The sequence below is a fragment of the Charadrius vociferus genome, unplaced genomic scaffold (genome assembly GCF_000708025.1).
Source record: "Charadrius vociferus isolate BGI_N301 unplaced genomic scaffold, ASM70802v2 scaffold453, whole genome shotgun sequence".
Classification (NCBI taxonomy): Eukaryota; Metazoa; Chordata; class Aves; order Charadriiformes; family Charadriidae; genus Charadrius; species Charadrius vociferus.
The window spans coordinates 7,928-23,685 of NW_009647575.1; the positions used below are offsets into that span (position 1 = coordinate 7,928).

Below are 15,758 nucleotides of genomic sequence, written 5' to 3' on the forward strand. Positions count from 1 at the left end.
ATCAGTACATCTTCTTATTGCCAGCAAATAACAACAGTCCTTGCAGCAAGATGTGGACATTTGATTTTTTTTTTAATTATATTTTTCCTTATACTGAGGTGGAATTAAGAAATGAAGAGCAGAATCAAGACGTTTTTCTGAAGAACATGTCAGAAGAAACCATGAAAGCTCTTTTCTTTAGACAAGAGCCCTTTCCTATCTATATACAACCTCAAGTGTGCTGCAAACCCCTTACCAGTGGACTTGGCACATTGACCTGTACTGAGGACAACAGAAGAATCAAGGCCAAGGGTGGTGACTTTGACTTGGGTACTTCTAGGACCAAGAGGACACAATGGTAACTGCACACAATCAGCACTGGATAAAGAAATGCTTTGGGCTGATCATAGCGTGCTCGGCTTCCTTAGGGCTATGGCTGTCATGCATGATGGTCTCACTTGATTTGATCCTAGTCAAAGAAGCGGTGACAGGGAAACTGAGGCTCCATCATCCAGTGCTGGTCTGTTGCAGTGATCTGTAAAGCAGGTATTACTGAAATGCAAGTGTTAAGATGTAGTTAAACAGGAAACTGTGGCCTGGAGGTCATCAAAGTCTCACCATAAATCAGGCGTAATAGGTTATTGCGACTACCTCGAAGTGGTGCAAAGTGGAATTTATTGTAACACACCAAAACCAAAGGAAAGTTTTTCCCCTGGTGAGATTCTTGGCTCTGGATCACTACCAACCACCAAACCCGTTCAAGGAATGAACGGAAACCTAAAGAGCTTTCCTGCAACCTCCTTAGACTCTGATTGCTCATTGTGGCATTTCAAAGCCAGAATCCCAGCTATCACAGTTGAGACATTCAGCTTCTTCACAAAACACAGCTATCATTAGACTTGCTTTTGAAAGTTACTGTATTCTGAAAAACGGAAAGAAACCAACTTTCCTCCTCTTCCAGAGCAACAAAAAAAAAAATCTGTTCCTTCAAGTGAAATCTGACAAATTAGAAATAGAGTGGAAACAGATACTGTTTGCGCACAAGATGAGCCCCCAACCAAAATATCATGAAAAATAGTTGAATTGCTAGAAAAATATAGATGTTCCTAATTATTTGCAGCTTCCAAGCACCAGCAAACACAATACAGCAGACTCACGGAGAACTTCCTTTCCACACAAGTGAAAAAGGACTAAGAGGTAATAATATTCAGTTGAGTGAAGGTCAAGCACAGATAAACTCCCTTGGTGCTTGTGGACTGATATTAGCCAGCGGTCAGAGTGTGGAACAGGAGGAGCAGCTAGGAGATGTGCTGAGCTGGGGTTCAAACCTTTTGGAGCTCCAGCCACGACTAGGGTTGAGGGCAAGAATTTAGATGGTGCACCTGTTCTGCTGTGTTTCTTTGGAAAAAGAGGTTTTAAATTAAGATTAGATTCTCCAATACAACATACAAACTATACGAACTTCAGCATTACAAAACTTCAAAAGCACCACAGATGAAACAGCTTCTTTGGATCAAAGGTTTATTTTTAATGACACAGCACTGGAAAACATAAGTTACAGATGACTTTTTGATACAGGATACATTATATATCTTATTTTTAAAAGGATCTGTGAAGATATGCTGCATAAATACATATAGTGAAAATATATTGTGTTTATTTCTTCTCAGAGATTAGTTCTGTTTCTTTTTTTAAATTTATTCAGCCAATTAAATAAAAAAGTATAGATTAGCATCATAACAGCTCCCCCTCCAGGTTATCTCATTGCAACTACTGCAGCTGGAAGAGGAGAGTGAGCCATGCCTTCTCAAAGGTTTAGCAGCTTTGAACATGATGTTATTCATCATCTCAGAATCAGAATTTCACATTACAAACACAGATACTGTATCATGTTTTGGCAATGGAGCAGCTAGTTTTGCTTTGGAACAAAACTGTTTCCTGTAATGCCAGACAGTGAAAGAGCAATGCATGTACTGGTGATACTACACAGTCAAAGAACTACGATGAAGTCGTGAAAATGCATATATATCCATATGCACTTATATATACACATATAAGTTCTTGTGTGTATATATATTTTATGCATGTCCAAAAAATAACATTGAAAAACGTTGCAGCAGTTAATTATTTTTTTAAACACATGAAACTTATAATAGTTTGACCTCATTACTACAGGATAACTAATTAAATCTTCTGCAGTGCAACTCAATACAATACACTTAGTGCAGAGAAGTTAAGGTTTTGGTATTGAGGAGGCTAATTTCAGATTTCATGGGAAAGGACCAAATACAGGATCACCATAGCTCTGACAAAGCACAAACAAACCTGTTGCCACATACGTGTGAACAAATAAGGACATTTCTTTTTTTTATTTGATTTTTTTTTTCCATGTACGGCTTCAGAAATTGCTAGCTTAACTGTTTGCATTCATGCTCATTTTGATATGTTTCAACAAGCTTTGTCTGGCACCAGTCTGTAAACCATTAACAGCTTAAACTACAAAAAGGTGGGCTCCTGTGTTTCAACGAGGTTAAAAACCTATTGACTGAGCTTTGTACCACGTTCGTCTGCCTGAGAGGAGGACTACTCCAGATGGCGTGTGAAGTTCTCTGGGAAAAGTCCTTTATAACTATTTGCATCTCTGTACTGAAGCCACTCGGATTCCTTAATGCCTGTCAACCAGCCAGCCTCCTGCAAGGAAAAAGACAGAGTCGCTTAAACTTTGGGTCTCCCCCCTTCCTTGCTACGAGCTTCAGACCTGAAGACGTTTCAGTTACATGGCTAAAAGATTCGGTCCTTTGGTTAAAAAGCAGCCTCTGATTTTGCACAGACCATTTTCTCTGTTCTGTCAGACCATAATTTTGTGGGACTGAGTGACTGTGAGCATATTGTGTGGCCTTTAGCCCATCCAACCCCTAGCTGAACTCAAAACTGGATAATCAGTCTTCCAGGTCATCCAATATTACACTAGATCTACATTTGTGCAAATCTCTGTTGAGACTTTTTCAAAGTTGCCACAATAATATCGGCACACTCGCGTAGTACGAGCATAGCAGTGGGCCAGAAATATTACACAATGCCATAGATGGGGAAAAAAATAGTTTTCAATCTGACTTTTTTCCCCTGAGAGTTCTTGTCTCTCATTCACGTATTGGCAATCAGAAAAAATAACAGTTCTTGCAATCTCTGGCGTTACTATCTCTAGAAACTCAAACTTAGGTCTACCATGCGATTATTTTTCAGAAAAATCCTGGAAACCTAAACCAGAACTTGAGATGCAAAATTGCATACAGGTCACCAGCAGTCCAAGCAATCAAAAGAGCCGTTTTTTATTGAAAATTGCTGGGTTCTCTTAAGTGTGATCAACTCTAGCTGGAATAAAATCAATTTAGTATTTATAAAAATGATCAACCTATTCTCATCTCACTAACTCAGTAACTCCGTGCTTTGTTCTTTTTCAGAAGAGTACCCAAAGCAAAGCCATGACGAACAGGGAATTTCTAATGCTGCCATATTATTATTGCACAGAGAATACACAGGGAGACAGAGTAATGTGAATGGGTCTTCACGTACAAAAAGTCATGACTGCTCAGTGGCTGCATGCGGTGGTGCACTGATTTGCCCCAAAATAAGCTGTATCTGCTTTATGATGCTTATGTGTGGTATTGGCTGGGTACATGTAACCGGGGACATGTTTTTGAAACACATGGAATATCTGAGAGAAAGGAAAGAGGACCTACAGCTTTCTAGCACAAGCAGAGTAGATTGTACAAAGGAATTAACAGTTTTACTGGATAATAACTTCCACTCAAGACTAATAAAAAAAATGAAGCCCTTGGGTGGGACTAGTTTGCTTCAAATGGGGAACACTGGCTGATGTCACCAGCTACATTAGAATTATAGTTTTAGACAGGTCAATTTTGAAAGAGACTGAAGAATAACAAAGATAAAAAGACTCTATATAAATCAACAAAGTACCTGGCAAAAGACAAAAAGATTAAGCTTTACGGTGATGTTAAACACGAAGGGCAAATATGTACTGAGTAATAAAGATATGACCAGAACGGTTTTAGAAACATGAATACATAAAGGTTTATTTTCTCCATCATTGCACACAATTTACTCCAATTAATGCTAATGGAATTTCGATGCACACCACAAGAGAAGAATTTACTTCATGGATTCACCAAGTGAAGATTAAGCATATTTAATACATAACATCCTAAGAAAAACCGACTGAAGACAGAGAGCAGATTTTGCTCCCCTTACAGCAGTGCCCTATTCTATAAAAACTGAAAAGAAATCAATTGAACTGTCCGTGAGGTAAGATGCAGCATAATTTGAGTAAGGATAACAGAAACTATCCCTATAAAAAGAGCAAAGTGCCCAGCTGAAAGAAAAGTCTTTAATTCTAGATACAAAAGAAAACACAAAAAAAACCAAACACAAAACCCAATTACTTGTATTAAAAGAAATCTCAGCTGAGATGATGAACAGTGGTTGTTACCTATCTTTGGAGAGCATTAACCATCAAAACACTTTCAAATACAGTCCCCAGCACTCATATGTGCTCAGGGTGTTTGTATTTAGACTCATTTTAAGAAATACTCTTCATTCAGAGCAGTGCTCTTAGCTGCCTCACTAGGCAGGATCCAGTCCCCCATCTCTCCACCCCTAAATCAGCGGGAGACTTTCCACCAACACTACTGGCACTAGCAGATGCCCGTGAAGCGGCTGGTGCTAACCGCGTACGGTACGGTCTTCTCTTTTAAAGCAGTGGCAAAGATCAATTCACTTCACTGCAATTCAATTTAACACGTGGAATAAAATAATATAAAAACTCACCTGAAACGCAATGTTAAAACAAAATTAAATGTCTTAAATGAAATTAAACTGTTGTTTAATTCAGGTTTAGGCTTCCAGAGGGCAGAGTTAGCTTTAGAGGCATGCAGCACACATAGCAGCACCTCCATACATTTTGGCTGTAGGACAGCACAACTTATGTGCAGTTTCAGTCCCCTCTGTGGGTGAATTTGTATTATTTCTCCCAATCCACGTGTAAAAGCTCCGGACCATGTAACCAATATTAAGACAAGATGATACAGTGCAACATAATGCAAAATTTGTAAGTCATCTTCTGTATTTGTGAGTCATCTTCTTTGTGTACATGTGTGCCTGTATTAAATCCACTACAAAGTAGTATAAAAAAAGCCCTAGAAAATATGTTGAGGTTGGATCCTGCTAGTAGCATATACCTGGGACTTTAGCTGTAGCCAACCATGCCATTTAGTCTCAAATGAAACCAAGTACGAAGACAAAATTAAAATCTTTGCATTTTCTAACAGTAATGACATTTTGAATACATACTCCCACTAACTATAATATGTGAGAAAAAAGTTGAGACAAAGAAAAGTGTCAACAAAAGAAAGAACCACATGTTTTTACCTGATCAGCTGTGGTCTCAGAAGGAATTACTAGTACAATATCTCCACGTTTTAAATTAAGCTCATCGCTGTTAGCTGCCTCGAAATCGTGTAGAACTTCAACCTGAAGAAAGTAACACCAAACATGTAGACATTATCTAAATGGTGACATTTTCTCAACAAAATTCTCTGTTAAATCCTTATTGCAAAAAAAAAAAAGAGAATAGTGTACCTTCTTCATGCCTATATGGCTATAGGTAGGTACATTCAAATAATTAATGTTGACATTGATTCATGTCAAAGTTTTCTGCTCATATCCTCAGAAGCAGGAACAGCTTAAGTAAGCCTACCTGACACTACCAAAGGAAACTTAAGGTCTTTTCCCAAGGTCACAGGTTCTCAAGAACAGATGATACTGCAACACCCCACAAAATTCTGCCTCTCGGAGAAGTCTGCCACCCTTATTCCTTCTGCGTATGGAACTTGCATTCATTTCCCACTATCACTACTGGATCTGAGAGAGAGGTGGTAGGATTTTGCAAATAAAATTGGGAAGGACACCCAGGAACTGGTATTTCAGACTCTCTCTCATTCTCTTGTTGTGGCCACTGGATATTATTCTTGCTGTAAACATCCATGGAAATTTGAGCGGGACGCACAGCACCCATTTTGACAGGTGATCAAAGAGGCGAGTAATAGGAACCCTACTTAATGGTCGCCCTGGAAGGAGCTCCCATTTACTGGCAGACAGGTATGCCAAAAATATCTGTCTTCCAAAGGGGTGATTACAAAAACATTGGCAGGATCAGCATGTCATTGTGAACAGACCACTTTAACTAAATGGTTCTACCTCCTTAAGAGATACGCTATTCTGATTTTCTCAAAGCACAGCCAGTTCCCTGGTAACTCTGCAATAATGAAAGAAAATGGCATCAAGAACCAGATGGCAGGCATATATTCTGCTTCTCCTTATTTATGTCCGACCCAAGAGAATGTGATGAAAAACAAAAGATGAACTATGTCAGCATGTCTGAGTCATAGATGCGCAATACTGTTCACCCTCACCTCACCATAATGTTATTCTCAAGGTTTGCTGAAAATATTGAGCAATGAGAATAAACCAAGAAGAACGGCATACTTATGGGGTGCTATGGGACTAATTAGTCTGAACTATGCAAATTATAATAGGCAGCATGTAAAGTTCATCCATCCTCAAGGAGCTTTTCTGCTGCTCAGTGATTCTGAAGTCAGAAGCATTATCAAAGAACCTTGTGAACCAGGAAACCCTATGGGTCTTGCCAGCCAAGTAGAGAATTTCTCTTTATGCCTCATTAAACTTTTCTGTTTGATTACCCTAACAGTTTATAACTATAATATTACTAAAGTCACAGAATGACATTTTAGCTTCATTACTGTGAATTGTAGAAGTCCCATGGGTTTCAATAGAACCAAAAATTCCACTATAGATTTTCAGGCCATAAAAATGCCATTTTTTAATATTCATAGAATCATAGAATGGTTTGGGTTGGAAAGGACCTTAAAGATCAAATATATTTTTAGTATAGCAGATATATTGTTAGCATATATCATACTATATTGTTGACTAACTCTGTAGCAGTGCAGTTTTGCTTGATATATTAATTTTCAGCAGTAATTTGGTGAGATGAAGGGGTTCTTGTACTTCAGTGGGTCTTACAGCTACGTAAGGATATGCACAGCAACAATGGTGTGCAGAAAACGTATCTTCTCAGGCTTCGTGTACGAAGCAACCACACAATGTTAAAGTTGAGTTTGTGTGTATTTGTGGAGGCATGTATCTGGCTGTTAAACTAAGCATCCTTTGGCCTCAAGAAATCATCACACTACCTGCGCAGACAGATACATCCACAGACATCTGAAGGGATGGCTAAAAGAGGAATGAAGAAGCAGACCTTAAAGAGAAAGCCGGGCGGCATCGCAGAAGCTGCGTCTTCTGCTGGAACAGGCTGATCTTGAGAAGGTGCAGCCTGGATTTCTTCAGCGGGTTTCTGCTCGCTTCCGACTTGGGAAGTTTCACTGGCAGAAGTGTCAGTGCCCTGAGTGCCCGTGTCTGCTGCAGCATCTTTGGATTCGTTCATGACGACTTCATGTTCTTCTCCCTCCCCCTCATTGTTCGATGCTGGCTCTATTACTACTGAAGGGATGCTGCTGACCTTTTCCTGGGAAACAAACAAACAAACAAACCCCACAAAAGCACTGTAAGAGTGTTTAGTACTTCATTTCAAGCAGGAAAACACAATTGTTTGTTTATTGTACAGGGCACATATGGGAATTGGGATTTCTTTCTTCTTCACAGTGGATTCTTACATTAAGACAGAAAACAGTACTTGTGCAAGAATATAAAGGAGTAATCCTTTCCCTCTTTTCACTGTTTCCCTTAGTCCTAAGTCTACTTTCTGTATTACCACAAATCATTGCAGTAAATAATAAAAATGCTCTGCAGGTAGTTTGGGTTTTTTTTCAATGTGCATGAAAATTAACAGACCTTTCTCCTCCACCCTGCTTTTAACTTTGGATGGATTTGGGTAAAGCCACAAGTTCCAGGAGTCACTGTCCTATATTTCTTTGGGAATTCAAGTCAGCAGGATAATAGTGATACAAAGGTGATGAAAAAAGGAAACATGACCTATTTCTTTGACTGATGGAGGGGATTTCTTCTGATTTACAGCAATGTAACTGGAAGCAGAGAAAGCAAAAAGGCTAAGTAGGTAGCATCTGACCAATAATGAAGCCTAGCATTTATATTATTTATATAGCATTTAATACAACTTGTTCTTTTCAAGTTGGATACTCCAACGTGTTCACCGATCCTCTGCCAGACCATCCTATTCTGGAGCACAGAAGAAATACAATGTGTAATGACAGAAGGTGGCAACTGGCTGGCCAGTTGCAGGGTCTGCTGTAGTAGCTGTTCCCCAGCTCCTCAGAGGTTGCAGAAGAAAAGGCAGCAGACCAGAGGCAGATACATAGCTTGACCACTGTGATTTATGTAAGACAAAGTAATGCTATTGGATAGGATACGGTGCCAGGAGAAAAGAAAAATCCATTACTTTCCCTGCCTATTTCTCCAGAGAGCTCTGTTATGTTATGTGATAAAGCTTGTCTCTGCAGAGGAGCACAGAGAAACAACAGTAGGAGGGGGAGCCCAAGAAATACCCTGCCCATCCTGCTCCCAGGCCCATCACAGGAGCCACCATCTCCACAAGCCCAAGGGAGCACAGGGGCACAAAGGCAGGCACAACCCAAATTAAGGACTCGGAAGAAAGGATAGCCTGTGTGGGTCCCTCCCAGGGCTATCCCAGGACAGCGTTGGCCTTGCTACTGGTTGGACCTGGGAGCACAGAGCTGCAGCAGCCTTGCCTCTCTTGGGCTGCTTAATCTGTCCCTATTCTCCTAAGATGCTCTCCTATGCACCGCTATGAGTTACCTGAGACACATCAGCCTCCTTTTCTTCTCCCTGAGCTTTGTCACCTTCAGCAACACCCTCCTGCTCAGTGGTAGCAGCGCCATCACCAGCTCCTGCTGCCACAGCCGCACCGTCTTCTGCTGCCGCAGCTGCCTCGGTGATAGGTACCACCTACAAACAACAGGAGAGAGGGACCTTTCAGGATACGAGTTCTGGATATCTGCTGGAAAGACCATGGACCAGTCTCTGCTCTGCGACTTCCCTGGTGGTGCCGACCCATGGCCTTGGTTTCATTGGGGTTCCTCCTGATTTGTGGGGAGAGCAGCACCAGGCGCAAGCTTGGGCAGCAAAGCTGATTAACAGGTGAGAGAGACACTTAGTAGAGTCCTCAGGTGTTACTAGTGGAGTAACAGTTTGCCAAGGCTCCAGTATTTTTTCCTTCTCTTGCCTTCATGCTGCATTGTGGAAGAAATTCACCCCAGGTTTCTGCCAAGAAGGAGGAGCTTGCAAGCTGTTCAGGGGTCCATAGGACCCTGTGGGTGGAGTCTGCTCTCAGGAAGAGGCACCAAGCCTTCTCCAGCTACTCCTCTAGACCTGAGCTGGCATCAAAAACATTGCCTTAATTACACACTCCTTTCTAATAGAGAGACTTGCAAATCAGGCTATCTCAGCAGAAGCAAATACATTCTACAGCTGGATAAAGACCAGAAATCTTCAGGTTCCATCAGTTATCAGAAAAAAAATATAACCGTAAAGATCTATAGCTAGGTCAGTAAAAAAAAACCCAAAAACATACATAAAAGCCCATTCAGTCTGGATATGGCTGAACCATTTGTGATCAATCCATGCTAAAAAGTTAAGACACGTTTTATTCCAGTTCTTGAAAGGTGGACAGAAAAGTACCTGCCTATAGAACAACGATGAATCCTTTATCCAGCAGAGACTGTTGTTGTAATTTATGGATCACCATAAGATTTGTATTAGTATATACTGGTATATGCTTACAGTAGCATATTGGATATATACTCACAGTGGATTAAATCTTAAGGGTTGGAGGGTGGAAGGTAAATGACAAAACTCATTCTGTTAACCCAATTAACTTCAACGTGGATAAAGTCAAGCATCAGGATAAAGTAAAATCACTGACGAAAAACTGTTTTCTAGGTACCAATGTCAAGCTGCAGTTAGCAGAAATATCTCCAGTTAACAGCCTGATGCTCTTTGTTTCCTCTAGTTGGATCTTTCCTCCGCGGATGAGGCTAACTCACCTACCTGAACTCAACCTGAACTACCTGCAATTGTTCATGGGCACTTTTCAGGCACTGATTTTAGCAATATCTATTATTCAGCACTACTCCTTTTTGCTGCTATTAACTGATGTGATAAAGAAATTCTTTTGGAGTTCTTGAAGGCAGAAAATACTATAAGGTTTGGTAGAAATCACTGGAGAAACTTCTGTTTAAATTGAAAATGCTGCTGATGGAGGATGCCCTATCGTACCATCAAAAGACATGGACAGATGCTGACATCTTCTCCTATGACTTGTAAGGCATGCAAGCCTGTCACTCATAGTATTGCCAATTTTAGCAGCCTTGACCCAAGAAGACATTCCAATAAATGATGAGTGTAAAAGTCCTGGAAGAGGCTAGTAGAAAAGAGGGGGAACAAAGTACATAATCAGATTGATTTTATACCATGTGCTTCTAACAGCATGCTGCAGAAATTGATCTTTCTGCCTGTTGTGATCAGGATCAACACTTCTCTTCTCTTTAGTGGGTTTGTATAGCCCATTTTATTTCACTATAGAGGAGAGTACTAATTTACATGAATCAGCTCTCAAATGCCCTGCAGTGAAAGGGCGACGCTCTCACAGCCCGTAGCCATGAGTGACTGAATGTATACCACAGCTCACAATTGCGTAATCATTTGTTCCTGTGTCTTAAGAGTACAAAAACAATGCAAGCTAGATGATTAAAAAAAGCTTTTACAAAAGCACATGTAGGTAGTACCGAATGAACCTCACTATCAGCCTCAAATATATTTGATTAATACAGAAAAGGAAAAAAAAAAGAGGGAGGCTCATCCCACTGAATTCATACCCAGCTATGGTGAACCACACACTTGCAGATATAGTTACCTGTATAATCTTATTTCATACTGAAAACCAGTCCCACAAAGCTCTTTTCTATAGGTCATCAGTAATATTAAACAGTCTAATGGTATTGCAAATTAGTTATCTCTAGCGATATTATTGAAATTTGGACAGTTGCCCCATTATACCAACCACACAGGGGACAAAGAAAAGGTCATCCAGTGTAACGAGGGCTGCGACAGAAGAACCACTTGACTGTTTTAATTGCAGCAGAAGCGAACGCTTCTTTACCCAGGATGCAGCCGATTCACGCGGTTGCGCTCTCCTCTCATTAACACTGCTGTCACAATGCCACAGATTCGGGGGCAGCACGAAGGAGCCCAGGGCGAGGAGAAGGAGGGCTACCAAGCCTGCTGCTGGGGGTCTGTCTGCCAGAGGCGCTCCCCGAGCTATGCCAGTTTTCCAGAGCTGAAGATCCGACCCCGTGGCTGGATTTAGAAAGGGACTGAGCAATTTTTATGACAGTTGGTTATAACTGCAGCTAAGCTAGATATTGTAATGTCAAGAGGAACTAGTTGTTATGCTTCAGGGAATACATGAATTGCTTACAAAGCCTTGGAAGACTTTTGGGGTAGTATTGAAGAATTTGTTACGCAAGTTGCAGTATCAAAGGGACCACCCTCCACTGGAGGCCAGATAGCAGCTTAGCAAATAGCTTGATCTCTTATGGCAGCTCTTCCGCGTGCAGTAATACTGCTATTTTAAATAGAACACAGTGTTACACTCACCAGATAAGAGACCTCAACTTTATTAAGGACAAGTGGTATTAGGAAAAAAAAGGGGAAAGATTTCAAAGACTTAGCCTTGGTGCTCACGGGCCAGTGAGGAATTTCTTGCCTGTTTCTTCTTGGACCAGACTTGTTGGGAGTGACAAGCCAACGTTAGAGAAGCAACGCAGCACTCTCTTGCACTGTGTCAGCACCAAGCTGGGCCTGATCCCATCCCGTACTTCCCTGCTAGTGTAATTCCAGTGATTCTACGCAGATGTGGCAGCACTGGTGAGGAATACGGCACCAGTGAGTCCCATACTTGCTTCCCAGTGATACAGGGATACCCTGGAGCCACAGATATACCCACAACTTTAGCAGAGCTAATGCTGTTTTACAGCAGGGTAACAAACCCACACTTGGACAGCTGGACTTACCATGTTGTGAAACCAGAGTTGATGGGGACCAGTTCATGATCTTTTTGTATATATTGTGGCACCAAAATGAACAACAACAAAAAAGGAGACTATCAGCACCTCGAGATAAAAATGCTAAGTGATTAATAACTAGGATTACAATCTCTTTCTCAGTCCCTACTTCTACCCCTGCATTTAATATGTAGCCATTCCTCTTGTGCTGCTCTCTGTGCATGTTTGAACGCATTTTACTGAGAAGGATTCAGAGTAAGTAGTTTTATCATCTCTGAAGAAATATAAGCAAAATACAATCATTTGCATCCACACATGCACAGCTTAAAGTATGCCATTGAGCTTTTCAGTTGCTTTGTAATTTGATTTTAACTGTATCTAACTTGATGCTGGGTTTGTGCTTTAGCAAACAAACTCCTAACATGATTATTTTCAAATACCTGTTTTAGTTCAGGGTATATTGTGCTAGGAAAAATATGTGATTAATCAAAGTGGTTTTTTTTCCTTTTATAAAGAGGTTTGCAGGAAGGCTAGGCAAACAAATTTAGGGAAAGTGTAAAAGCTACTGGGAATCTATGCAACATATTTTCAAGTGTCAATAGAAACAGCATTATACCTCCTTCTACCATGGAGCTGCTTTGTTTGCTGCCCTGAGATATTTATCACTCTATACTGCTGCGACAGGTAGTTTCTAAGGCAGGTTCTGCACTGAATGAGAGGTGCTCTGCTGTTAGAATACATACCACAGATGTAGATACATCTCTGCAGTGTTAGAATAGATACAGCAACTAGGTCACAGGTGCATCGTATTGGCCTACATATTGATGACATGCAAATAACAAATATATATTTTGCCATGATTCTCTTGAAGATATTAAAGCACAACCACACTCTTGAGGCTGTTCGCATGTACCTCGCTTTCTTTCTCAGCAACTCCAGTTGTCTCCTTATCCCCTGCCTCGACACTGTCCTGTATAAAAAGGAAATATGGTCATCACCTTACTCATGCTGAGGCAATGGCTGCAGAGAAATTGGTATTAATCAAGCTTAATGGAAGCACAGCGTGTATGGGATGCAATGAAATGAATGGCTGGAACTAAATGGGGTTGTATATAGCAAGCAGAAAGATTCTTGCTGCCACATATAATCTGAAATAAAAATAGTTGTAGGCTGAAAACCAACAATGAAAACCTTTTACATATGTCATCACCATCACACTGTAAGTGTTAAGGATTCTTTTTTTTTTACTTTTATTATCAGTATTCTCATAATAGCACCAGCTTTGAAGAATTTTTCAGTAAGCAACAAACCACAACCCTACTGACCTTGCAGCTTCCAGCAAGCTCAAATTTCTCCCACTCAAGACTCAAACTGTTCCCACTATAACCTTCTGCTGCCCTTGCAACTCACCAGAGCTTCAAGGTAAACTTTCTAAAACACTTACTTCTTCCACTCATGTTGGACTGCAACTCATTTAAAGGGGCTGTTCAAAAGAGGTGGGTCACAAAGTTCATCATTTTTTTCGCAGAACCACCTTTCTCTAGGTCCATATTCAGTGGTACATGCAGCAGGTGCCTGACATTTAAAAAATTAGACACGTGCCAGTGGTTTTCTAAATCTGACAGCCATTTAGATGTTCAGGGGATCAAATGCACCAAATGGTAATGGGCTCCTCCCAATAGTACTTTTTACAGCACAGATGCCATCTACCACTAGGTCCTTTTCTATAGAAGGTCAACAGTCAAAATGGCTAAAATTCAGGTCTGGTTTGGAACAGTTGGAAGTACTGGGAACGGTTGGAAATACTGTTTTTTTTGTTCAGGTCTGAATCCCTGAGGGGCTATTTCTAAAGACACTCTGCTGAGGAAAGCAAATCAAAGCCCTGTTGTAGAAATCCACTCTGCTAATAAATTTTGAGGCTGCTTTGCAAACACAGCTAGGTCAGATTTTTCAAAAGAGCTGTACGTTTGAAGACAAGTTCTGCAAACCTATGTGAGGGCATGGTAGATTGGACCGTCCACTTTAGCTATCAGAAATTAGGAGACCTCACGTACTCAGACTCCAACTAACTGCCTTCACACACCCACAACTGTCAGTCCAAAATTTCTACAAGTTTCAGCTGAAATGGTTGCATGTTTCTTTTTTAATAAAAAGATGCTGAGTTATATCCAAACTTCATATTACTTATGTTGTTTCTCATCTAATCTTCTAGTATTGCCTGCAGTCACCTCATAAGCCCCAAACATGTCCAGATGCCAGGGCAAGGCAGCTGCTGACAGCAACGTTACCATAGAAACCTCTCACAGCTTTATCCTGTTAAAATTACAGTGTTATATAACCTTTTTTTTTTTTTTTTATGATTAATTCTTTTTTTTTTTTTTTTTTTTTTTTTTTTTTGAAGCGGTCAAGCCTCTGCCACAGAGTCCTTAATTTTATAGGAAGTTTGAGAATGCAGAGGATCTTAAATAGAAAAAACAAATATCAACAGCAATGTATAATTATTTCTTACTCTAACGATGCACACATGCAGACAGCCACCCACGGAAATCTTGCTTGCTTTTTTTACAGAAGAGATGTACAAAATGTTTCTGTTGCCTGTAAAAGCTTTATGTAGATAGATGCCTTCCCTACTTTTACAATTAAAAGATGCTAAATTTCTGCCATCAGCTGTATTTAAGAAGTCAATTTGCCTTCAGAAATGAGCATCATCCTGCACTTTACAGTGAGGAATGCGCCAGCCTCTGCCCTTCTCTTAATAATGCCCAGGCAATATTCTCTGGTAAGAATCCCACCAGCCCAGCTTTGGGCCTCTTTGCAGAAGAATCTAATATATACATGTCCACATTTTTAAATGAAGACTGTGCAGAAGAATCTAATGTATACCTGTATATATTTTTAAATGAGGACTGTTTTCCAGGCTAACCAAAAGCATGGGTTTGGTGAGAAAGGGGAAAGTAAGGAGAGCTCCCCTTGCTTGCCAAAGCTTGGGACTTCCCAAAGCTAATTTGACTACTGTGCAATTAGTAGCATTTTGCTTTTGCTTTTTTGATTAACTGGAAATCGGGATTTTGTGGATGGTGGGGTTTGAGAAGATAGGCACAGTACTGTACCATTTTTAGGGCATGAAAGCCTAGTAAAAAGGATGACTGAAATAATTTCCAAGTAAAGTAATGCCACGGTTCCACAAAAAGAGAAAAATCTGCTTCTGCAGACTTCAAGAGAATGACACTATTCTGCATCAGTTGTCGCCTGTATACGAGAGCCATATCTTTTTAATGGCCCCATGCTCCAACTTGCACCTGCGCTTAGCTGCACACTCAGAATTTGGACACATTTGACCACTCTTCTGTATCTGACCATTGCATTGCTCTTGCAAATGACGTGCTCTGCCATTTAGGCACCGTGACTTGTACCTACAGTGGGATTCAACCATAATTAGATACCCTCAAAGCTGAAGGCTGTTTCCTGGCCTCTGCTGTACTTGCTTAGTGTCTGCAAAGAGCTTATCAGGAGGTAGTTTCATATATGCTTATACACAGCTTTGAAAACCACAGTATTTAGCTGAGTGTCTGACTGCTTTAATGGGAGAACATCAGAGTCCAGGCAGGTGTCAACCCCAAAGCA

The 15,758-nt window shown here is 40.6% G+C and overlaps 1 protein-coding gene across 1 annotated transcript in view; it reads right to left on the minus strand.

Annotated features, from left to right (window-relative positions):
- Nucleotides 1-1,486: 1,486 nt before the first annotated feature.
- The window catches only part of AMPH (amphiphysin), a 100,212-nt gene continuing 85,940 nt past the window's right edge, over nt 1,487-15,758 (minus strand). Inside the window, exons 18-22 of the mRNA XM_009880924.1 lie at nt 13,048-13,104; nt 8,869-9,018; nt 7,334-7,600; nt 5,425-5,526; nt 1,487-2,670 (exon numbers count right to left, since the gene is read on the minus strand). Coding sequence (XP_009879226.1) covers nt 2,563-2,670; nt 5,425-5,526; nt 7,334-7,600; nt 8,869-9,018; nt 13,048-13,104 — 684 coding nt within the window. The 3' untranslated portion in view covers nt 1,487-2,562. The remainder of the gene's footprint in view (nt 2,671-5,424; nt 5,527-7,333; nt 7,601-8,868; nt 9,019-13,047; nt 13,105-15,758) is intronic.